General features: G+C 41.2%; 1 protein-coding gene across 2 annotated transcripts in view; it reads left to right on the top strand.

The window, feature by feature from the left end:
* Positions 1 to 1,188: 1,188 nt before the first annotated feature.
* grin2ab (glutamate receptor, ionotropic, N-methyl D-aspartate 2A, b) overlaps positions 1,189 to 26,124 on the top strand; it is a 131,693-nt gene continuing 106,757 nt past the window's right edge. The window contains exons 1-2 of one of the 2 annotated variants that reach the window (XM_082535270.1): positions 1,189 to 1,448; positions 3,286 to 3,492. In XM_082535270.1, the coding sequence (XP_082391396.1) occupies positions 1,320 to 1,448; positions 3,286 to 3,492 (336 nt within the window). In that variant the 5' untranslated portion in view covers positions 1,189 to 1,319. Of the gene's footprint in view, positions 1,449 to 1,673; positions 2,512 to 3,285; positions 3,493 to 26,124 lie in introns of those variants that run through there. The other variant, XM_082535271.1, reaches the window with a different exon arrangement.

The following is a 26,124-nucleotide window of genomic DNA, read 5'->3' as shown; positions in this document are numbered from 1 at the left end:
TAAATTCCCTTGAATGAGATTAAGGAAAATACGGCTTTTAAAAGCTTATTTATGTGGTCAGGAGAGAAAAAATAACAAACGCATGAGTTTATTTCCTTGGCAACAGCCTGGTGTTTAAATATAGAATGAGACAATCGTACTCCATTGGGGCTATTTTTTTGTCTTTTTTTATTTTGTTTAAGATACTAAGAATGAAAGTCATTGTTAATGGCATCACACAACGTACATCTCCCAAGGCAGTGTCTGAGTCTGGCCTGTCCCACCAGGATGCCTCTAATGGGTAAATAGCAGTGGGAGCTGGTGGTGGGTAGGAGAGTCTGAAAGCAGACCTATTATATTCGAAACCGGGATTTATTATTCCTCAAAAGAAAAAGAAAAAAGTAAGACCATTATCTACTTTTGTGTGGTCTTCTCCCTTCTTTTCCCCCCCATACCCGTGTTATGCAATCATGTATTTCTTTTATTCCAAGCCTGGGAGGCTCGAGCTCTGACGGAGGAGGATAGAGGACCTCAACAGGTGGAGATTTTTCTTCCTTTCTTTCCTTTTTTCGTTCTGCTAGGGATATAAGCGGAGGAGGTGGAGGAGGAAGAAAAGGGTAGTGAACTGTTCCTTAATAATAAGCCCTCTGATCTGCTTATGCTGCGCTGCTTCTTGCCTCAAAGGGTAACTAGGCTTATGACAGCCAGTCCTAGTAGAGCCCCGGCCTGCTAACATGACCCCATGCAGGATCTACACCATCTGTCTGCAATGGGACTCCAAGGCAACACTCAGAGGGAGATGCAGAGAGAGTGATGGAGGTGGGGGGAGGAAGAGAGAGAGAGATGGGGGGTGTCAGCGTTCCCCGAGGACCCCCTGTGCTTCACTTTTGATCTGCTAATTATGTTCAATTGAGACTGTGTAATTCACTCGCGTTGCTTCTATTCCCCCTTATCTGAGCCGCGGCTCTTAACAAACTCCGGCGCTGATGAGAGAACATGACACACAATCAGCAATAAAAACGTTTTCCGGTGCGGTAATTTGTATTTATTTATTTATTTATTTATTTATTTTTAAGGGCTCTGCGTTTTAATTGTGAGGAAGAGTTGAGGTGTCTGCAGGGGGACCAATAGATTGGGTTATAACAGTTGAGCGGATATTGAAATGTTTTATCTGCGCGCAGCTGAAGAGCAGAGGAGGCGCGACGCGGCGACTTCTTTGACGCCGAGACAGTCGTCACAAACACACGCGCGCGCGCGCAATGACACCGGCATCCAGGAACAAACACGCGCGCGCGGCTTCGCTTTAGAGAGATGGCACCAGGTGATGCCATAAACGACGGATGATGCTGTGCGCCATACCCCCTCTCGCGCTTTCGTTTCTTTTTTTCTGCCTGGGAGAGGACGCACGAGGGAAAGGGAACGACCCGGAGAGGGAGAAAACACGACCAGGACAGACAAGGAAGCGACATGTCAGTTTTAACGAGCTGTGAAGTTGGAGCCGCTCTTTTTTTCTTAGGGGGGTAGACATGGCGAAATTTCCCTAGCACGCTCCTTCTTAACTCCCCACATATCTTTTTTTTTTTTTCGTTTTTTTATAATGGGAAGATGAAGTCACCCAAGTCTGCACCCCCTCACCACTGCCTCCTCTACCCCTTATATGTTTAATTAACTAGGCTGATGTGTAAGTACCTTCAGCTAGCGGAGCGTGGGCGGCCGGGCTGCTGCGGGGTAAAGACACTGTCGGGAGAATATTTCCTTCTTCCTCTCCGCCCGGACGGCTCGGTCGGCTGCCGAGCGTCACCTCGGTCGTGCGGCGCGGAAAGCTACAAAAATAACTCGACCCGTTTGAACTTGTTCCGAATTGTTTAGGGCGGCTTGGAGTGCGGTGCTCGTCGGAGAGCGCGTGAGGGGAGCAGCAGCAGTTGGAGGAGAAGAGGGGGGAGAGAGGGAGGGCAAGTGAGAAAAGATAGGGAGAGAGAGAGAGTGTGTGAATATATATGTATGTGTGTGTGTTTTGATGTTATTTGTGACGGAATCCCCCCCTTCAGTCTCCAAGAATCCGCGAGCGGCGCAAGGAGGAGGAGGACAGGAGAGGAGGAGGAGGAGGAGGCGCGCGGACCTGTCCACGAGCCCTCACTGCGGAACGCGCGGGGCTGCCGCTGGAGATCCCAAACCAACGGTTATTTTGGATTCTAGAGTCTAACTGATCCCCGCGCGCCAGGGGGCTTTTTCCCCCACCCCGTCTCTCCCGTTGAATGGACGGCGTTTGACATCTAAACCGAGAGGAATACTACCTATCTACGGGTGGGAGAGGTGGCGGTGGAGGGGGGAAGTCTTCAGAACCAGACAGGTGGATTTATCCGTGTGGTTTCGTTTTTTGGGGAAGGGAAATTGAATGGAGGAGAAATTGATGGATTAATCTGACGGAGAGTCGTATGCGATTCCCACTCCTGCCGAGGGCACCCGAATGGAGTAACAGGCTGCAATGTCATCTCCACCTGGCCGCCTGGTGAGATGTGTCACGGGAATGGGGTGAGCGTAATTAGTGTTTTCTTTTTTATTTTATTTTTTTTTAGGTTGGGTCAAAACTAACTCTGTCACCAAAGAGACAGATGAGCGGCATTTGTCGGGATCCGGTGGTTTTAATATCTGCCGCACTCTAGCTCTCCTTAAAGTGGAACAGCGGCGGGGTGGTGTGTGCCTGGTTCGGGTTCCTCCGCGCTCTTACGCTTGTCCGAGTCCTCGTCACACAACCTGCTGCATGCCCTACATAAACGAAGCCCGGCACCGGAGAGAGGAGCGTGAGGGGAATATTCGCCAAAGAGCCACAGGCTGTTTTTACTCCGTCGTCCCCCCCGCTCTCTCTCTCTGAAACACACATACAAGCACACGCGCGCGCACGGAGGGAGAGAGCACTAATTCGTCCTTTTCACCGTAGCCTACACCTATGATATGAACTTGTGTTTTCGTCACGGCGAGCTTTTCCCTCCAATAATCCCCCAATAGAGAGACGCAGGCACGCGCGCACTTCTGCTCCGACTCACACAAACATATAACCACGCACGCGCGCGGAAACAAAAAACACGCAGACAGCTAGCTGGTATTTGATGCTGTTCAAACTGTTAAAATGCTAATGAGGTGCGAGAAGTAAAACGACATTGGTTAAAACTGTTTATAGCTCACATAAGCACCTGCCTGTACGCTCGCGCCTATTTATAGAAAAGCGACAAAGTCATCAAGTCCTGGGAGCTTGCGGCGCAGTGTTAAAATCTGGTATCTTTTCGTTTCTTTCTTTTTTATTTTCAGATCAAGTTTGAACACTTTTCCTCTGGTTTCACCGACGCCGTGAGAAGGAACCAAAATGCCAGTAAACGGACAGGTCACGGTGGCTGCCCGCACGGGCCCTCGCACCACGGCAGCACAAGTCAACATTCATCGCACGGACTCCGCAGAAGAAGGCGCAAAACCTCCGCAAACACAACCCCGCAGCAGCCGCGCTTTGTGACACCGAAGGTAAGGACAGCTGCGTTCAAGGAGAGAGCGACGCTCTTCTTTTAGACGGAGCGCCGAGCGACGCTAAGCGGCGCTGTTGCATCACATTATCCCCCGGCTGCTGATGAGAAGCCATGTAATGAATTCATATCTCAAATTACAGTTTTCAGGCTTTGAATGCAGTCACGTTGTAGAAACACATTTTCTTCCGTTTTCCTCCTGCTTGGCGTGCCAAGTCTGACACACAAAGTGTCTTCTCCTCTTCTCAGGGACACTGAGGCCTTCACACGAACGCGCACGCACGCTCATGGACATGCACACACATAAACACACACAGATGTTACACTGGAGGGGGTAAATATAAGAAAATAGGAGTGTGACGTGACAGGATGACAGGATGTATAGCCCTGAATGGCCATAAATCTTCATCATGAATGATCCCCATCGTTCCTGTTGGCAAACGGATGCCCTCAATTTTGACTACTTAATATTATGTATGAATGAATGCACATTTATCATAATCATTTAGAGCAAATTATCATCCGTGCTGCGCCAGACTCATTGTGGTGTTGTAGAGAACTGAGAAGAGAGACTGATGTTGTGCTCAGCAGTAGCCTATTTTCCTGAATAGTGGGATGACACAAAAGGAGATCAACTCTGTAGGGCATAAACGCAATAGAGTGGGGAGCAGAGAATGTCGAGTGCTGTTGCTACCTTCATTAATATAAATATCTCGTGCAAAGCAGCAATGAATTCTGGGTGTGATGTCACAGCACCTTTTAAAAAAGCTCAACAGTATTTTATAACAGGCCTATTTTTCTATTCACTTTCTGTCTTGTTGTTATCACTCCAGAGAGAATTTCCTGCTCAGTTGGGCCTTGTATTTTCATCGCTTTGCAGTCTGCTATTAACCAACTACTGAGACAAAGCTAAACAGGAAAGACCTTTAAAAATCTCTGTGATGTGATGCATACCATATTCTGAGTCCCATTTGGGCTCCGGGATGACATAGTGTTGAAGTGATGTGTCGAGATGCATCTGACTGAGCTGTGCACTGAACCGGCTCCATTGTTGGACAAGCAGGTAAAGTACATCAGAACTCATTGCGCCTAAGCTTCTTGTCAGCGCTGTCAGAAGTGAGGCCCTGTTGTTTTGGATTTCCGCAGTTAAATCGATTTTAATTTCTCGTTTTTTAATGTGCCAGTGCCAACATGTTGTTGTGCTGCCTGTAACAAGGCAGGCCCCTTGGGGATTATTTTGGTGGCACCTAAGTGGAACTGGCTTTCTCTCCCCATGGCTCTGCTGAAGCCCAAATGTACTACATTTACACAGGGATTCGGAGAGGTTTCTTGCATCAGAGGGGCTGCAGGAGGTGTGCCTTCACACTGCTCTGTGTCAACCAGGGCTCTGTGTTTTGGTTTTTAATATTGTGCGAGACATTTTTAGAGTCAGAGCCCAAATTTAGCCCAAAATCTACATATGCCTGCAAGTGTGGGAAAGGTTCAGGGAGCGATCATGCAGAAGTCTTTCTTTTCATGAAAGATACATAGAGGTTTTGTTTGGTTTTTTTACCTCTGTTGAACTGTGAGATATACTGAAATGATCCAAAACTATGCAATTATTATTGTGCATTTACTGTGATGTGGTCATACCACCAGAATGGCTTTGTGTGAAGATTGACTCTTTGATTATAACACTGACTGAACTGTACAAATATTGCTTTGGTGCCTCTCAGGTACTAGATACTGTGTTTTTATTTTTAAGTTTTTACTCATATGGTCTCTTTTTCCTGCAGTTTAGTGGATTTTAGGTAGGAGTGCTCACACAAGACTGCAACCTTGAGCATTATGAGAAAAATTACAAAGATACTTACAAAAAAAACAAAAACAAAGGAGAAGAAAAGCCAGGGAAACTTGTGGGTGGAATTATTTACCTTCCTGCCCTGTGTTGTAGCTGTATTTGTCCAGAAGAAGGTATGACATATCCCGTGATAGGAGCTACAGCAAATAATCCTCTTATGTGCACACTGTTTTTGTTTGGAGGTCCCTATCTAAGTTGACAAACTGTGGGTTTAAGGTTTTCGATGTCGGAATTCTGCCTACGACATTAACAGCCAAGCCACGTGCAGCCACCGAGCCTCTGGCGTGGCCTTTTAGCTGTTATCTGCTGAGTGAGTGCTTTCTTCAAAGTCAATTAAACCTGCTGCTGGGCCTGCACTTTGTTACTTCGGATATTCTCGTCGCAAGAAAACATCCGCGGTCGAAATTTGGTTATACGCGACCCGGCGGCGGACAGTTTGAACCCATTTTCTTGTTCACCCCTAGAATAACGAAAAAGCCAGTGCCTTTTTGTAAATACAATGGCAGTTCAGATTCGTCTTACACCGAGGGCTGAGAGGATGAAAATTAGTGTTTTCATTTTCCTTTTCTTAGCCATTTCCAGTAAAAGGGACAGAGTGACATATGATAATGAGTATTTTGACCCCTGCTGATCTTCTGTACATTAATGTGTGATAGTGCAGTCTCAGATGCAAGTTAATAACCCAAACGCCTCTTACAAACGTGCACTGTTTAATCATTTAATCAAAACACAGCTGGTACTCTCATTTAAAGAGTTAGTGAGCCATGTGTGATATTAAGTAGGGTTTGACTAATACAGGTTTTTGAACCGATCATTTTTAAATCAAGCTGACAGTAGATGCCATTTCGTAGAACCACTGCGTGCCTTAACACACTTTTCTGGTGTGTGAGAGTCCCTGCTTTAACATGATAGGCCCAAAAGTTGCTAGTGGTGATAAATTTATCGCCTAACCTAAATTTTTCTAAATGTTATATGAATTAATAACTAAGAATAAGAGACATGACTGCATCATTGTTGCGGTTACCAGTATTGCGAGTCGAAGCTGTAGCCCTACAGTTTAGATTCTAACTGAACCTGGTGGCAGTTTGACCTGCCTATGTGCCTGTGCCTAATGGTTATAGCTGGTGCACGACATCTCTAGTGAATTTTTAATGGTTTTAAAGTGTTTCCATCTGCTTCAGATTTCAGATAAGTCTTATTCAGTTTCAGCACAGTCTTTCAGAACTTTATGGATAGGATTTAAGTAATCGGATTGGAATAAATCTTAAAATTGGCGTTTTCGTTTGTTTGTTTGTTTTTTAACCTGATAAATCATATTCTCATTGCTCAGGCGAGGATTTGGATTTGAGAATGAAAAACCCACCTTTAATCAATCTCAAAACTTGTATCTGTGTTTTTCATGACTCAAAGGCAGATAGTTGTGGTGCTGGAAATCGAGATAATCTTCATCCTGCTTGAGAGGTGCTTTCGGGGTGGATTTAGAGACGTGACAAGCATAATAGGGCTGTAACCAAGAAATTGCCATCTATACATCTTGAGAAGAATTAGCATTTCATGATTCTATTTTCATCAGCAAACCTGTCAAAACAGTTTCATCCCAAATGTCTCTGTTGCAGATGGAGGGACCAGCTGGATAGTCCATCAAATGGCCTTTCAATTCCTTTATTTTTTTCTATAGATGTCTTCATGTAGACTGCTATACTGCATTAACATTTCAGTAATACAATTAGAAATCATAAAAGTAATTTTATTTTTCATTATGGTTTAATGACACCATCCATGCTGCCGTATTCACTTTACCTTATAATAGCGGTTCATGCCATTTTCACTTTGTCCATACAAATAGTTTTAGCTGAAAAGCAATCTGTTATTATTAACATTTTATATTGAGCTTGTAGTGAGATAAGGAGGGGTGGGATGTTAAGTAATTTATAACTTTTATTGACCTGTATTGACAGGGCTGCAGGAACGTCAATACATCTCAGCAGTTTATCACTGAGCGAAACATAACAGTCATACTCTCCCAGTAAAAAGTGAAGGGAGTCCAATTCTGGGGAGAGACTCAACAGAACAGTTTTTAATAGGTAAAAAAATGTCTTAATAGAACGGCTCTGCCAGGCCCCTTATCAATCTGAGGCGAATCTTGGTTGTCATTGCTGGCCACCATCTCCAAGCAGCCCAATGCCAAAGACTCTATATAAAAGATGGATGTAACATCTGGGTCTGAAAAGGGAAGACAGTGTTGAAGGGCTTTAAGGGGGTCGACTCTTTTGATTGCAAAAAGAAGTTTGTGAAAAAAAAGACCTTCCCATTTATCTATGACCTCAGTAAACTCTTTCCCTGATAAATTTATGATGTCATTTAGTGATGTGTTGTTCACAAATGACTCTAAGAGCCGATTGTAGCGCACGAAAAGAGCCGACTCCGTTGGGCAGAGCCAAGTCTTCGGCCCTTCCTGCTCAGGGCTGAGCATGTGGCCAATCACATGCAAGGACAGACAAGAATCACACTATTGTGTGAATATCATGTAGTGGGACAGGTCAGGTACACAGAGAGACAGGAAGCTGGATTTAAATCCAAGTGCATCAGGACAAATTGAAGAAACAAGTGAAAACTGTTGTGTTTGCGTCTCTGTCAGATTCACTCGCTCACGACTTCACCCAAAGACAGGACTTTACTAACCAATGAGGGATGGCAATGGCTATGCGCATCTTTTATATACAGTCTTTGTTCAAGGACCTGAAACTGGCTGATAAGTAAAACGTATTGTTAAAGCAGCGTTAATTTTGGGAGACGGGGGTGTACTTGCCCATAGCATAAATTTCTGCAAAAACAATATTAATAAATTAGCACCTTCCAATGTTATAGTGGACATGTTAGCAAACAATTGCTTATTAAGAAATCCAGCAGGCATGGATCAACATAAACGTTCATGTTGAGAGGTGCCTCCAGCTACTTAATGAAGTAAGAATGCTCCCTTTTTAATGACTGTTTTCAATTACAGTAACTCCCTAGCGAAACACACTGTATATGGCACTAGTTAGAGTCACTACCGCGAGGCTGAGAGCACTTACTGGATTTATCTGATGTTTTTACTGAAAAAAACAAACATCAAACTGCCTGTTCTCGCTGGAAATCTAGTTGATGAGTGGAGAGACCTTCCCAAAACACGGATGGGTAAAAACAAAAATAAAAAAATAAAAGTCATATTGCCAAGAGGATCTGCTGCAGTGTAGTGCAGGAGGATCAATACCTATAATTTTATTATATCCATAATTATTATAAAACTACTGATTGGGGTTACTGTGAATTGACAATGTTCCTTCAAAATAGTTAATCCTCAATACTGATAGCAGGCTTTTTTCTGAAAATATATATTTAAATAAATGGATGCGGACAGATTGCTCCCCTTTGATGTCAGTATTAATCTTTCAATTGAAAGCTTAAGGCTTTCAAGATGGTGGAAGTTTCATTTTGGATTGTAACCTCCCCCTTATGTGCCTATTTGAATGCTGTGCTTTAGAATTAGCTTGATTAGTATTAGGCACAACATGTGGCTCTGAGAAGAATCCAGATTCCTAGGAGGCCGGGTTGTTACCTTAAATGATGCCTCTTACACTTTGTCACTGAAGGTTTTTTTTTCCTAGGCTGAGAAAGAGGCTTAGGAGGTGCCTAAGTGCGGCCAGCCTGGCTCTGTCATTTCGGCCAACTTAACACCCAAAACCCATATTCCAATTTTATGCTTTTACAGACACCAGATTTTGGTTGAGACTGATATAACACTGTCCTAGTTAAGACATTCTTTAGCTTTTTAAATCCAATTTGATTCAGTTTTTCATGGCTACGAGGACCAGATCATTCACATAAAGGTATCAGCATTACTTCATCACTTTTTTTGTCTCTAACACAGATTGGTGTGTAGCTGAAGTCTCTCTAATTCCATGAAATGTAGTTCCTGCTCTCACAGTTTCATGCCTTACATATGTTATGGCACAATTAGCTCAATGTGTGACTGAGATGATTAAGACATTTTTACAATGAATCAGACATTATTAAACCAGAGGAGATAACACATGCACAGTAGGGCTTTCTTTAGACAATGGTATTATGGAGCCACACACACTTTTTTTTTTTTTTACTGCAGCACCGTCTTTCTATTGGCAAAAGGCAATGTATAAAAAAATAGTAAATGTAATTCTCTAGAAAACCCAGCAGCTACAGCTACAAAAAGGAAAGGCTGGCGCTGTGTGCACAGCACTAACTGTGCCAATGATGTTAAGTCCATAAGGAATTTTATCAATCAGCTTTAGCCCAAGTAACATGGCTTTATTTTCTTCCCCATATTATTTCTTCCTTACTTCAGTAAATATAATTAGAGTTAAAACACACACACACACACACACACACACACACACACACACACACACACACACACACACACACACACACACACACACACACATCGCTGAGGGTTTTCTTTTAAGGCTTGTTTCATGCGTACACAAGAAATAAACTTCCTAAAAAGATTCGAGAATTGCAGCCCACAAATGTTTCGTTTTGTTTCTGAGCACGTGCTTAACTTTCTTTACCAGACAGTTTGGTGAGGTGACTTTAGCTGAAATGAAACCCTCGTTCCGTGTGTATCAAACAAAAAAAGCCTGTGTGGCACTTCTGAGCACCACCTGTTTTGCTAGCTTAACAAGGTTTGTCCTCAGACTCAGAGTGACCCTGGATAGAGGGCAACTCAACACAGCTGTAAACCTACGACTTTTATACTTTATACTGGGAGCATTTGGGCACAGTAAAAACCTAATAACTGTCTCGTTTGGCTGCTGCCTGCTGTCCAATCCAGCGTGTGTTGAAGCGAGCTGACTGGAACGTCAAAGGCAGCTTGTTCAGCAGTTGTTTGATAATTTGTTATTAAAGACTTTTGAAAGGGATTTGAATTGCTCTTTTATTATAACTTCTTATCATGTCTGTGTTTGTAATTTTCCTGTCATTTGGGCTGAAACACAAGAAAACACATCGGCTGCTGTCATGTGATGCAGATGCTTCATCAAATATGGTTGTTTGAGCTGTAGACTGGCAGTTTTTTGGAATGAATTTTTCACAGCGGACCTGTATGAGGTTTCTCTTAAAACAATTTTGGATCCTTTACAGCAAATCAAATCTATAATGATAGTAACATTTAAGTACTGGTGATTAAAATGTGGGTACATCTGTCGGAAGTACAACAGAGAGTTAACACAAATAAGACTGAGCATCTTCATGAACAAATGAAGCTTACTTGGTGCCATACAGTCGGTTCACCAGCCCAGCAGAAAATTACAATCTGATGATGGAAATGGGCCACCAGTACAAACTGACATAACAGGAATTTAACACTATCAGAGTAGAACTTGAAAGAATATCAGATTCAAAACTCAAAAGACGTTTAGGAACATTATCTAAACTATTTTATAGAATATGTGGACACCAATGGAGGAATCCCAGCTAGAAGATGTGCCTGGTATGAAAATATGGGGGAATTTCAATTCAATTCAATTCAATTTTATTTATATAGCGGCAAATCACAACAAAAGTCACCTCAAGGCGCTTAATAGATACAGAGAAAAACCCAACAATATGACCCCCTATGAGCAAGCACTTTGGCGACAGTGGGAAGGAAAAACTCCCTTTTAACAGGAAGAAACCTCCAGCAGAACCAGGCTCAGGGAGGGACGGCCATCTGCTGCAACCGGTTGGGGTGAGAGAAGGAAGACAGGATAAAGACATGCTGTGGAAGAGAGACAGAGGTTAATAACAGATATGATTCAAAGCAGAGAGGTCTATTAATACATAGTGAGTGAGAAAGGTGACTGGAAAGGAAAAACTCAATGCATCATGGGAATCCCTCGGCAGTCTACGTCTATTGCAGCATAACTAAGGGAGGATTCAGGGTCACCTGGTCCAGCCCTAACTATATGCTTTAGCAAAAAGGAAAGTTTTAAGCCTAATCTTAAAAGTAGAGATAGTGTCTGTCTCCTGAATCCAAACTGGAAGCTGGTTCCACAGAAGAGGGGCCTGAAAACTGAAGGCTCTCCCTCCCATTCTACTTTTAAATACTCTAGGAACAACAAGTAGGCCTGCAGAGCGAGAGCGAAGTGCTCTAATAGGGTGATATGGTACTACAAGGTCATTAAGATAAGATGGGGCCTGATTATTTAAGACCTTGTATGTGAGGAGCAGGATTTTGAATTAAATTCTGGATTTAACAGGAAGCCAATGAAGGGAAGCCAAAACAGGAGAAATATGCTCTCTCTTTCTAGTCCCTGTCAGCACTCTTGCTGCAGCATTTTGGATCAGCTGAAGGCTTTTCAGTGAGTGTTTTGGACATCCTGATAATAAAGAATTACAGTAGTCCAGCCTGGAAGTAATAAATGCATGAACTAGTTTTTCAGCGTCACTCTGAGACAGGATATTTCTAATTTTAGAGATGTTGCACAAATGGAAGAAAGCAGTCTTACATATTTGTTTAATATGTGCGTCCAAGGTTCCTCACAGCATTGCTGGAGGCCAAGGTAATGCCATCCAGAGTAAGAATCTGGTTAGATACCATATTTCTAAGCTTTTCAGGGCCGAGTACAATAACCTCAGTTTTATCTGAATTAAGAAGCAGAAAGTTAGCGGCCATCCAGGTCTTTATGTCTTTAAGACATTCCTGCAGTTTAACTAATTGGTGTGTGTTATCTGGCTTCATGGACAGATAGAGCTGGGTGTCATCTGCATAGCAGTGAAAATGTATGCTATGTCTTCTAATGATACTGCCTAAGGGAAGCATGTATAATGTAAACAGAATTGGTCCTAGCACTGAACCCTGTGGAACTCCATAATTAACCTCAGTGTGTGAAGAGGACTCTCCATTTACATGCACAAATTGGAGTCTATTAGATAGATATGATACAAACCACTGCAGTGCAGTACCAGTAATACCTACAGCATGTTCTAATCGCTCTAATAGGATATTATGGTCAACAGTATCGAACGCTGTAGGCTAGAGCTCGCCCATTACCAACACTGGTACAGTTTCTTCACTTCAAGGAAAGGCGAAAATGGTTCCATTACAGGAAATTTCATGACCTCAGGTTAAAATAGTCCGTGCTTTATCCATCCATGGTGATGATGGCAATCCCTGACTTTTCCATTACCTTGAAGAAACGGTCTTTTTTTCTTTTTGAATTTTTACTATAATCTCCACAATGAAATGCACAATACCCTTCTCTCACAGTGTAATCAGAGTATCTGATTTTGAAGTTTCTTTGAATGAAAAATGTTGTGTATGTCTGTTTTTTTCCTCTTATGTTTTGTTTTAGGATGCATTAAGTTAAATTTAGTTAACCGTTTGATCTGCTGACATGAACAGTCTGTTACTGTGCCTGCTTTATCTTATTCCTCGTCATTGCTGAGCTTTTTCCCTGTTCTATCTTGTATACAGTGTAGCGTCACTACAGCATACATCTTTTAGATCTGGAGTTTTCAAACTGTAAATTCTAGCCTCAAGTAAATGAGTCAGCCTGCTGATCTGGATTATTGACTTTCTAGGACTGCTGAAAAGAAAATGTGAACAATCTGTACTCAAGTCTGCTCGTCTTGTCTTTGTGCTATTTTTAGTTTATGCACTTCAGGGGGCTGGAGGCTGGCATATGTCACCTCTAGACTGATGTCGTCACATTTTTTATGATACATTTTATTTAAAACAAACCTAACGCATTACTAAATGTATATTGCCCATGACTGGCTTTCCGCCTGTCTATTTGATAAAAATGCATTTGACTGCATAAATGTAACTTAATCTTAGACTTACTGAAATCATAATCTTCCATGTCTTCCAACATAATGTTCCAATTTTCCATGTTGTTTACAGATTAATAATTCAGACATGCTTTTTGATCGTTTTCAGTGACCACTCTATTCTCTTCTGTGTTTGGAATATTAAAATCCAACATCTTCCAATATGCATGAGGCAGAGTTAAAAATATGAATCTTGATATTTTAGTTGCTGAAATTATGGCAATAGACTGGAATAAGTCTGAAGATGCAAGGAAATTGCTGATAATCATGATTTCTGGTGAGTTAAAAGTGCAATATTCTTTCAGAGACACCAGCAGATTTCCCTAACATGTGTTATATGTAGTTATATTTCTTACTAAGATAATATGAAAATGCAGTTTAAAAGTAATGTTGTTTTATTGTCACAAAAAGTTGTGGAAAACCTGTTTATGCTCCAATCAGCACACTTGGGTCTGTTTGTGCTGCTCCAATCAGGTACTGCCAACAGGGTAACAAGTTGCAGAGTGCCCGCTGGTGGACCAACTGTGCAATATCAACACATAATGTGTTTGACGGGTGTTTCTCCCTCTTGTTTTTTCATGCATCAGCTGTTAAACACTGATATATCAGCAGATGGCTAATATTAATCAGGCCTTAATCCTTATCCATTGGCCTGTCATTAGCCCTAGTTTTCAATTACTATTTTTCTTTTTTGTGATTAATCTTTTTTTTCTACAAATAAGGACTATATTAATTGGACTGTGGTGTAATTTTCTGTGACTTGCTGTGCAGTTAACTGTAAAAACAAACCTTTGGAGAAGTAAGTGCTTTCAACAATATCAGCATTTTATTTTTGCATTAATTAGCAGGTTTCTGTGAGTGTGGATGCACTTTTATAGCTATGTTAGCTAGCACAAATGAATAGTTTGGTTCATCCAAATATGTCTCCAAAACACCAAAATAGTAATGGTTAATATTCCAAGCCACTTGAGGTTTCGAAGCACCCTAAATGAGTCAATCGAGAAACATGGGATCATGTCATGGTGGATGCATCCATCGTTTATAAATACAGTTTGTATTTATTAAAACCTCCTTTTAGTTCAGTCATCATATGTACTTAACTGTGTGACTAGGACTTTGGTGGAACTGAACTGATTGTTCTTTTAGTACTTCAGAATTTCAGTTTTTGACTTTAAACTGACTGGATATCACTTGTGGCTGATCTGTTAGGTAGTTCGGTTTGTATGGTGGAGAGCCCTCCTGTGTATGACCTTGCTGATTTTGCTGTTAGTTATTTTTGTGTTATTAGATTGTTTAATTAATTAGCATCATTATTTATGCATGTAATTTTTGTTTTTGTTATTGTTTAAATTATTTTTAATTTTTAATAAGTTTTGCGTCTGAGGACCCTGTTTAAAAAATTACATGGTGCATCTCAAAGGGGTTTTTCCTCTAATTAAATTTTGAAATAAAACCTCAGTGCAGGAAAAACCTGTTTATTTACTCAAGAAAAAACATTTATGGTTCAGTTATCACATTAAGATTCTTTAACTGGTGTTTTTGTGATGATTTTTTACTCAGTTTAGCACAAAAATACTGGCAATTGCTGTAGTCACATCACTTAAAGTGGTTTTAAATCTGCGCGTTATTATGTTAAAGTAAGACAGATTTTCTTGGACTCAACACAGAGGGGTGGATCTTTCAGTTTCTGCAGCATAGAGACACTATATTAAGCATTAAGGGAATTGACAATCATGAACAGTTGCTGAGAAAGGTGTCACATGGAATTATTTATCTATAACATTATTGTTTCTTTGGCACAGCTAAAAGAGGGAAAATTTAGGAGATCTTTCAAATTTTTGGACCAATATTCTGTCATTACCTTTTCACCTGTTTGATTTTGGAGGCAGAAGAAAAAGACTCACTTCTAAAAGAATCCTGAATAAAAATATGGATACCAGGAACTGAGTGTGTATGACAAATGTTTTGCCACGACCTCCAGTCACACAGTGGACTTTCAGACATGCCCTCTTTTACATGTGAACATATCAGAGCTGTATTTGAATGACTATGAGAACTAGCTGCGTCTGATCTCTTAACTTTGACATATCAGAGGCCTGAACTGCATGCCATCGTGTTAACTGATAGGCAGACACAAAATGTCAACTATACGTGGCTCCGGTATTTAATCAGCTCTGCTTCTAATTTGCAGTATGATTAAAAAAATCCTCTGTGATGCATTTTTGTAATTCCCAATCCAGGAGTGGGGGCAGCTGCTGCACAAACATATTGACTCTGCTGTCAGTGACAACAGCAAAGAAAGTCTGGTAAACTTCATTAGGTGCTGACAGTGCGCGTTATCAGTGCACCAAATCTTTTGCTCATATGGCAAAACATAACACACCCAGCATGATTGTCTCTCTCTCTCTCTGTCTCCCTCTCATGGGAATGTCCAATATCCCAGCAGTCGTGTTAAGGAGACAGTAAGCCAAAACAAAGTAGGCAAGTACATTTACCTACCTATCTTTCCTGTGATGATGATTTGCGAATTGCATCTGCCATGCATCAGGTCAGCTATATGAGTGGCCAATAAATGTTCCTATCTGGGCCGTTGATTGTTTTTTTTTTTTTAGAAGAAGGGCAGGAAAACCGCCATCTTTAGCATGTCACGTTCTTGCAGAGCGCCCGGTCTCCTCCTCCTTATAAAATGTCTCTGCCAGAAAACAGCAACATTAAAAGGACGTGAGGAGTATAAAAGTGACCTGAATGACAGAAAACTGTCACATTATCAGAGCGATGAAAGCGGCAGGATTACGTATCTCATGTCTGAATAGGGCATATGTCCCTCCAGAGATCAGAGCGATGATATGTCACGGTCTGGCTGGCAGACCGTGGGGATGTGGGGAAGGAGGACCCAGGCGCGGAGCTCAAAGTTCAAGCAGTGTGTTTATTTACAGAGTGGAACAAAAACAACAATAAATCCCCGTGTTCTCCCAGACTCCCGTGTCGTGTCTCTGCGTGAATAGTTCGTGTCTCTGTGCTCTCCGCTCCCGTGTCAGCACCCCCCGGTGCTCGCTGCTCTTCGTGCCTTCCACGCTCCTCCTGCGGGAAACAATAGACGCAGCCGTCAGGACACAAATAACCGCGGGCATACACTTACACACATTAACTCAATTCAATGGGACGACTAACGTGGAGTCTCAAGCAATGACCCCGCGTCGGTGGGAGCTCCAAGACTCTCCTAAGTAGCTCCCCCAACGAGGCCTGATCAGCGGCAGGTGTGTGGCTTCGGGTGTGGCCAGTCCTTCCGCAGGGCCACACCCCTCAGGCCTGCAGGTGGCTGAGCTCCATCCTCCAAGCATCCCCGCAGACATAAACACACACACTCACATCTACAATCATGGAGGAGAGCAGCAGCAATACCAAAATACATATAATAATAATAATAATAATAATAATATAATACATAACTGCTCAGGGATCCTGGGTCGCCCAGTCCCAGGACCCTGACATGATACCTCACCATGCAAATGGAGCTGGAGTTCAAATCTTTTGATGGCGTGAATAGAAGTAAATTCTCAAAGTATCAATGGACACCCAGGGGGCATACCTACGGTGTTATGCACAGATATTTGCACTTTCATCAGAAAACTATTAAAAAAAACCTAATTTCCCATGTCGGGGAGGACCTGTTTGTACTTGTTTCTGTCAAGAAAAGAAATGCTTTCAAAATTTAGGCTCTTTTATCTATTATTGATTTGCTTAAAGTCATCCATGGTGTTATGTATTCTCATGTAGTCAGCTGTTGCTTTGTGTTTTTTCGCCTCAGTCAGAGGCCTCTCTTCTCTCCAATTTGTACAAACATGGCACCTAAGAGACTTCCTGGAGCACCAACTCTGTTTTTATTGATTCTGCTGTTGATTCTTTTGTGTTATTCAAGCCGTGTGGAGGGCAGTGCAGCTCTGAAAGTCCTGCACAAAAATAATTATTGCTTTAATTATGTAACTGTAAAACAAACAATAAATCTGCAAAGGGGGAGGGGGGTGATTGCTTTTTAATAAAAACCACACTTTGATTTAAGCAGTTAGCGTAATTTAATGCTAACAACCCAGTGGAGCAGTTTTTCAAAAGTCCACTTCTTACCTTGAAGATACAAACACGCTGATTTGATAAATATGTGAGCAAAAGCATTACCAGCAATTGGTTTCCCAATCCAAAACACATTTGCATACTAATACATGCCCATAAAATATAACATGGTAATCAAATGTCTGGGAGTATGACACTGCCCGATTGATTCTGCCCTCCTGATGATGTGGTGTATTAAAAAGAAATGGTCAGTGGAGCAGCTGAGATGCATCTTGGTAAATGCGATGAAGTTTTTAAGGCATCATCAAATAAAATGATGCTGTTACTTTCCTGAAAATCTTGGAGATGCTGTCATTTTTACCAGCTTTCCCCATGAATAGGACCTTGATCACTCCATGATTTAGTGTGTCACGTCCAGTCAGTTTTCATTCCTTTTTTCCTCCCTCAACATGATCTTGTTGAGAACTCTGCCAGGCAGCAGGATGCACAGGCCAAAAATATTCCCAATACAGCCACAGATCATCCAAAATATATTACGCCAGGTATAATGCTCCCTTCTGCGCCGGCGACAGGTGCTGTCTCAGCCAGACAGTGCATCTGGTGATGTGGGAATATTTGAAGCCTCTGTCGCCTTCTGCCAAGTGTAGTTTTTAACAGCAATGAGCAGCACATCAAAAACCATATGCTGACCAGGCTCCCGTGCTCAAACACGCATGATCAGGGATTGATTTCATGTCGGAGTCTGTCATCAAATGTATTATTTCACATCACAATATTTCAGATGCCGAATGTGTAAGGTTGCAGGTTTCAGCTGTCCATCGCATTCAAACACACACTAGATCTTCTCTATGTGTAAAACAGAAGTGCGTACATCACTCTGCAATATCACTTCATTGCCCAATGACTCAAAATTGTGTCACCTTACATAATTACATTACTCCTGAGGTTTGCTTGGTTATTTGCTCTTATGTAAGAGCTTTGATTGGCTATGATTAAAAAACAGTCTCCAAAGTATAATTTCACAACAAAGATTAAGTCTTTTGTTTTTTCAGTACGTTCTGTGTCCTTAATGATGGATTTAATCCTTATGTTTGTAATTTTCTAATATCTGCTCGTTCCTTTAAGGCGCCTTATGTATTCAGACTCACCCTTGGTCAGGTCATAGCTTTTCCAACTGTTGGTCTTAAAGAAACCTCCTGTGTGGTTTTGGCAACGTGGGTTTGATCACTAACGCTGGAAAATTCCTTACCTGCCAGACTTCTGGAGACTGCACTCATAAAGCCCGTTAAAATCACACTCCAGCCTCCGTGCTTCTCTGTAGGCACTAAGAATTCAGTTTGGTAGTCCCGATTAGGTTCACGTCAAACGTGTGGGACTCCACATCAGCAAAATTAATTTATCTTTGTCATATCTGATCAAAGAATGCATTCATCAGATGTCTCTTCGTGTTCTTAAGCAAAATTTAATCTTGGAGTTTGTTGCCAAAGAGTAAGCTAGAGTTTGAGTTTTTTTCCTTGGATGCATCCATAGATGTTGACATTATGCAGCGTCCTTCGCGCTGTCTGAGCTGCCACAAACTGATTTCCAGTGCCAAATCTGAAGCACGTTCCCATCTGTTTTCAGAGCTTGTGCAAGTATTACAGTGTTTATGGTGACATTTTGGGAAAACGGCCACTACTGCTCTGATTAGAAGTACTGTGGCTTCTTCGGCACAGTTCGCTCCAGAAGTTTTCGAACAGTGAGAACAGTTGAGATGTGAACCTGCCCAGAAAAAATGTCCTTGGACAGATGAAACCAAGACCAGAATGATGAAAAGAGAAAACCACAGAGAAGGAAACAAACAGCTCATGATCCAAAGCATAATGCATCATCTGTCAAACATGGTGGAAGTAATGTTAGGGCATTGCCATGTATGGATGTCAGGTTAACAAGCAGCTACTGAAGGTGTGCAGCAGTAAAGGCCGAGCAAAGCATCTCAAGGGAGGAAACATATTTTTGCACAAACCATTGAGGGGAAACACTGGACCTACGAGAAGTCAGAAAACAACTAAGCGTAACATTCAGCCAGTAAAATACATTTTTCTTTTTAGAAATGTAAATTAAAAAATGCAATGTGATCGTAAGGTTTCTGTTTTTGTAAAACATTTGAAAATGAATTGATAACAAAAATAATTATATTTTAGCATTAAAAATATTGTTTTGATTCAGTTTCTGTTAAGCACTGTATTTGATATTGAGGAACTAAGAACTGGATCAGGTTCATATTGATAAGATTACTATCATGATTTTTAAAGAGAAGTGATTCTGACCTGGAGCTTTTAAAATTTGCAGCACATTTAGACCATGATGAGTGTCTCTGACGGGGGCATGGAAGTGAAAAGTACAAGCTGCCTGGATCATTTTTCATCGTTTTGTAGCGATAAACAAAACCTTTGATTTTTAAATGCCGTTACAGCACATACGCACACCTGCCAAGTTAGTCCCAAATTATCCCCAAATCAAATAACTGGAAAAACTATTGGAGAGTGCACGTTCTGCCAAGGTCAATGCTCTCAAGTTTGGAAATTCAGGAATAGGGAGTCAGATTCATACCACAAGGTAGGGATTTCTACCTTTACCAAGGCCCTACCTGTACACTAAGTTTATTTACATTGACCCTGTTAGGTTATGATTAATCTTGCAAAAATACTTCTACAACGGTACTGATTACACACGTGTCTCGGCTCTGTCATTCGTCCACAGATAATCACTAAACAACGTTCTACATGCATGAATCTGCTCTGCTGAAATCAGTCACTTTCTCAACTTTGTACAGAGTAATGTTCTTTAGACATTACGGCATTCTGCGGATTAATAAATGTCTTTGCTTTCATCAATAATGGATCGTGTAAGAGATTGGCGCACTTGTCATGCATGAAAACGAGAGCACGTTCGTTTTTTGGTTAAAAATTAAAGCGTGAATTTATTCCATCATTACATCAGATTGTCTAACAAGGCAATGATTGTCTACAACTGTCCTGTGTCATTTTAATGTTTCAGGTCCTTTTCAATAATTGATATCTAGAAAAAATCTCATTGTATATTCATAAGAGCGGGCCAGTCCCAGCTCAGCACGCTGCGCAGTGTTCTTGTAACCCTGCTGTTCTTACAGTTTTGGGTCAGACACACTTTTTACATGACCATTTTAATTAATTAACTTTGACTGGCAGCTGCTTCAGACATATGCAAAGAATTCTGACATGTAAACTAATTAGTTCTGGAACTAAAAAAAAACAAACCAAAACAATCACAGTCAGACTTCATGCATCCCAAATACAGAATCCTAGATGAGAGTTAATGTTACCTTATAATAAGTCCTCTCTCCATCTCTCAGACAGCATCGAGCCTCAAAGACTACATTTCTGCACCTTGGCACACTTTCATAATAACTTTATTTTCCCTTTCTTTCCTCCCTCATCTTGTCTCACCTTTTGCCTTTTAGTCTCCTCCACAGGGGCTGCGTCTTTCTTACCTGTCTCTTTCTTGACACGGTGCTGCACAGAAACACAAATGCCCTCAAAGTCAAACTCACACAGCATATAGTCATAGCCACAAACACAGTAACAAAGAGAACAAGTGCAGGCCCCTTATGAATTAGACAGAATGTCCTTTTTGGTGTTTGGCATTGTGCTTGTTTTTTCATATTTATCAGCAATGGAATATAAATGACAGAAGTCATGCAGAGTTAACATATACCACATATATCCGCACATACAACAGTGACATAAAAAAAGAGGACTAAAAGAATTGGCTGAAAGTCTGCCCCCCTAACAGATGAGCACACATTTCTCAGAGTTACTGAAATTTTGATGTGGGATAAGGCTGTTGGGCTGTTAAAAGACTGCGTCTAGAGGGGAGCAGGCAGCAGGCAACCGTTTTTATCGAGGACAAGCAGGAAGGCACTTGGAACTCGTGTCAATGTTAAACAAATAAAAGTGTGATATTTCAAACAAGCTCTTTCCACCATATTCTGCCATCAAATCAAGACAGCAAACATTTTTGTTTTGCAATTTAGTGTCTGGTGGGTGGATAATGATACACGCCGTACTTTAGCAAACGCACGACAACCCCTGGAAAAATGAACCGCGGCAATCGAAGGTCAGGAGAATCACATCGAAATGTGTAATTTGAAAGCAAAGATGTATTAAGATTATTCACAGGTGATGCACTGCACCTGTGGAAATGTGAAGCCGTGTCATCTAAGTGTTGTGCTGTGCACTTAAATGTGTTATTTTTGTTCTGGGATGATTTTGATTTAATTCAGTAATTTTTAGTTTAATTTGTTTTCCTGACCATTTTCTCTGAGATTTATAAAATGTAAGATTGTAAAATATGAAATTTCTCTATGAATAAATGACTGTGTGATTTTACTGACAGCTTTACTTTAGATCGGGTGTCAAACATACAGCCCTACAAGTCAGAACCATCTCACCAAAGGGTCCAATGCAGCCCACTCAATGACTTTGGAAAACCTGAATATTTTAAATAAGAGAGCATAAATTGTGGACCTTTTATTGTAATTTCAGCAGTTTTTACAGTCTTCTTGCTGACAAAGACATAACACTGAGACTGCCTTAGTAAAAATGACAGCTTTTTAAAAAAGATAAACTTAGTTTAAATTAGATAACAAAAACATGCCTTTTTCACCATGTACAATAGAATATTTGTAAAATTCTGTGAATTCACAGGTAAATTGTGTTGTTTAATTACAGGATAAAGTCCTGTTTTTCTTTATTTCTAACAGTATAAACCCGATTAGCCCGATTTCATACAGAAGCATTTCTTTATAATATGGAAAAAATAAGACCAGCATCATGCTTACAATTACACTGTTAACCCCTCAGCCATAAGGAGCTGATGGGGCATTGTTGTCATTCTTTGTCAGGCTGCCAAGAGGGGGGTGTGAACAACTGACAATTAACTTGAGAAAAACTCACTCAGGATTTTCAACTGGATACCAAAGGAATCTCAGTGTCCTTGACCTTAAGATCAAGGTCAGAGATCAAGTGTTTTTAAAAATAATGTAATCACATAGGATTATCTTATACCATAGCTGCATCTGCTAGGAAGGTGATGGGTAGCTGTGGCAGCCAAATAAATTTTTAATTCAGACATCTCAGGGACTGAATCTGTAGTTAAACTTTGTAACACTGAAAGTTGGAGCTCTTTTTTTATGCATGTTATTAAGCAATAGCTGTAATGGTCCAGCCTACTTAAGATGAAATTGGAGTACATGCAGTCTATGAAGTTAAATGAGATTTTCCCCCCTGCTTCAGATGTTTCTGTTCTTCAAACACGACCATGTGAAAGGAGTCTGATTGCGCTCATTCATTCTTCAACTCAAAGAACCTGAGCTATCGACAGCCATACTCAGTTACAAAATCAAGAAGGCGTTTCATTATAGATAATAATGTCTGACCCTAAGTTAGACATTCTGTGGTGAGTGACAGAAGATACTTGGATTAAATGTACAGGTTCCCCTTGAATGTGGACTTGGTCTTTTGGGGGGCTTTTTAGTCTTTATTGAGGTTGAACAGTGTAGAGAAGACAGGAAAGCAGGGAAAACATGAACGTAGATTTGAAACCAAACCTCTGTAATAGCCTAAAAGCATGTGGGTCAACCTGGTGCACTATATCCGTGCTTGTGGATTTGATGTTTGACTTTTCTATGATGTTAATTTAAAAAAGGAACAAGAAGAATTTTCAGTTCCTCTTAACCAATAATGTCAGAAACCCTTCCATGCTGCTTTAACTGCAAAATAAGAACCTTCATTAAGATGGACACAGCTATACTACACGGACAAAAGCACTGGGACACCTACACATTACACTAACAGGAGCTGCTCAGCCATGGAAAAACATGCCATGAAGCTCCCGGGACACACAGTGATTGCGCTGATGTTAACACCAGAGAAGGCTTGGAGGTCTGCAGATATTTATTCAGCAGAGCGTTGGTGACTTTTTCATACTTTTTATGGACTTTAACTTTATGCAATCTGCCACTTTGTGGTCTGTGCTGCTGTGGATCCTTCCACTTTGCAATATAACCAGTTATAGTTAGTCGTGGAAAATCTAGGAGGGAAGAAATTTCACAGACTAGCACACCTGAATTCAGTGGGCTGTTTGGAGCTACACACCCATGAAGTTTTGCACTTCATTGTGTTGACAGTGTCTGTGCACATACAAACAGACACAATGACTTGACACCTGCCGAACTCCTGAAACCTGCTCTCATGGTAGCGTCTGCTGATTTGTGTCTGTAAAAACATTTTGCACAGAATATACACACATACAAACATACGTACAAAAAAATTAAAACAAGACCAGCCACACCACATTAACACTGCATTCAAATTTATTAGGACGCACTATCTAGTCTCCTCATATGTTGAAGTAATTGTAAAATTGGCTGGGTGCACTTACAAGTACTATAAGGACTGTTTTTAATTGAAAATGACATGCTCAGTCCCCCGATGAAAGCCCAAGAAGCTGAGAGCTGCCAACATGCCTCGGAGCATTCAGTGACGCTGACTGGTTTGTTTTGTGCTGCTTGAAGTTTGCATTTTAAGGTCTTTGTAAGAGCCCAGAGCATTGATTAACAGCTCTATTGAAAATCTGCACAATGTTCGACTGCTTCTTCCTTTCTGTTTTCACAAAAGATGCAGCATGTGGATGTGTGGACCACTTAGAGTTGTTTGGCTTATAATTACTCTTGAAATGCATTAACTGATTCCACGTTTTAAAGCAAACGACCCACCACTAGAAGCACCAGCCCGTCAGTGTCATTTCCAGTTGACAAACTGATATGCTGATTCACCATGTCCGCATGCTGACTTTCAGTTCTTGGAGGCGCATTGATCTCACCCACCTGTTATTTATCTTGCTTGCTCTTTGAGGATAAACGGGCTGAAATGCATCATCTCCTTTTTGGTGCAGCTTGACCTCAGCGCTTTTCCTCCAACTGGCAGAATCAGCTAATCATTCTGCACAAAATCATCCTTTAATAAATGACCGAACAAATCTGAGAGGTGGGCAGAGATTCAAAAGGTCTGGAAGCAGGCTAAGCTGCACCTCATTACTAGGTTATTGTCGAGGATGCAGCCCAAGTAATTAAAAGGCAAACTACTGATTCTCCTCCTGTCTGATCCTGATCTCCACAATATAGGTTTGCTCCTGTTACCCGACGGATTCTTGTTCCATTTAACTCATTCAGTAATATCTGCAGAATTTCTCTTTATGTTGGCCATCTGTTTCCCTTTGTTTGCAGTCTTTATGTTAAGCTAAAGCAACTAGCCGCTGGCTGTAGGTTCTTACTTATCTGCTTCTTTGTGTCTGAAATGAATGGAGAGATTTAATTGGTTGCCAACAGATGGGGTAAAACCTACATAAAGGAAAGGCATAGCTGCAAAGTATCAAATACTTTTGATGTATATTATCACAATTAAAATGACATATCTGATGTAGATAATTCCAGCATCACCATTAAGCGCTCAGTGCCATGAATGTCAGCTGCAAGTGCTGTATTTCTAGTGACTTTTTTAAAATATCACTTTTATCAGCTAAAATTGATTTAAATGCTAAATGACAGACGGATGAATGTTAAGCTGTCAGTCTCATTTTTCATACCCATTAAATGTAGTGTGTAGTGTTTGAGAGTGTGTGTGTCTAAGTGTGTGTGTGTGTGTGTGTGTGTGTGTGTGTGTGTGTGTGTGTGTGTGTGTGTGTGTGTGTGTGCCTAGTTTCAATATTTACTCGCCTTGCTATAAATTTCATTCAAAAAACACTTTCTCTCTTTAAGCATTCAGGTTTCTCACGATACTTGAACCTGAAAACAAGCAGATTATGGGCAAATACTGCAGTCTTACGGTGCTAAATTGTATCTTAGGAGTCCTTAACAAATCAGAAACATGCACACGCATTGATTTATTTACTGTCTGTGCAGCAGTGAAAAAAAGAAGAAACATCCATTGAACGATACTCACCCCTTCCAGCCATTTCCTTTCTGTAAATCTGACATTGATACCTAATGATAGTGCTTGCCACTTGTTTACCTGCATTAGACCAACTCCACACCACGTCTGACATGTTTACAGCAGCCAGCGTGCCCGAGATGTTGGGTGACTTCGTGCAGTTCTGCTCCCATCAGTCACACATTAGCGTCTCTGCCTTGCCGAGGTCTGTGTAAACATCACAGGCTACAGTCGCTCTGTGTCCAAACTCAATAATCTATATTAGGGTGACAGTGCACTGGCTCAGTTAAAAGACAAGACTGTAAATGACTCAAGACATTTGCTGATTCACACTGATTCAAACTTACTTCTGAAAGGTAGAATTTAATGCATATATATATATATATATATATATATATATATATATATATATAGCTCAGTGTTCCAACATTCGAAAGAAGGGACTGCTCTCACAGCTAGAGATTGACGAGGTACAACACAAATGTGGCAAGGAGGAGTCAGGACGCCAGGTCAGGGGGGAGATATCATCACCCCCACCCGAGATTGGGTACATAGCCCCAAGTGTGATAGGAGAAGGATCGTTGAGTGCGAGAGGAACTGACCTGAAAAATAGGATCATGGCCAAGCTTGAAACCTGGATCCCCCGTAGCCGGTTACCAAGATTACGTGAAGTACCCTCAGAAGGTCTGCTAGATGATGTTAATGCAGCACTACGGGCAATACCTACAACCACGATTACCGACACTAACAAGCTGATCTACAATACGGCAGCAGTGATCAGTGAGATGCTTGGCTACAAGTTGAACAGCCACAAGGGGCAGTACCCTCCATGGAGAAGGAGGCTAGAGGGCAAGATCAAAGTAGCACGGAGAGAGGTTAGCCAACT

This window comes from Aulonocara stuartgranti (assembly GCF_965226115.1).
Source record: "Aulonocara stuartgranti genome assembly, chromosome: 6".
Lineage (NCBI taxonomy): Eukaryota > Metazoa > Chordata > Actinopteri > Cichliformes > Cichlidae > Aulonocara > Aulonocara stuartgranti.
This window is presented reverse-complemented; position numbering and strand designations above follow the sequence as displayed.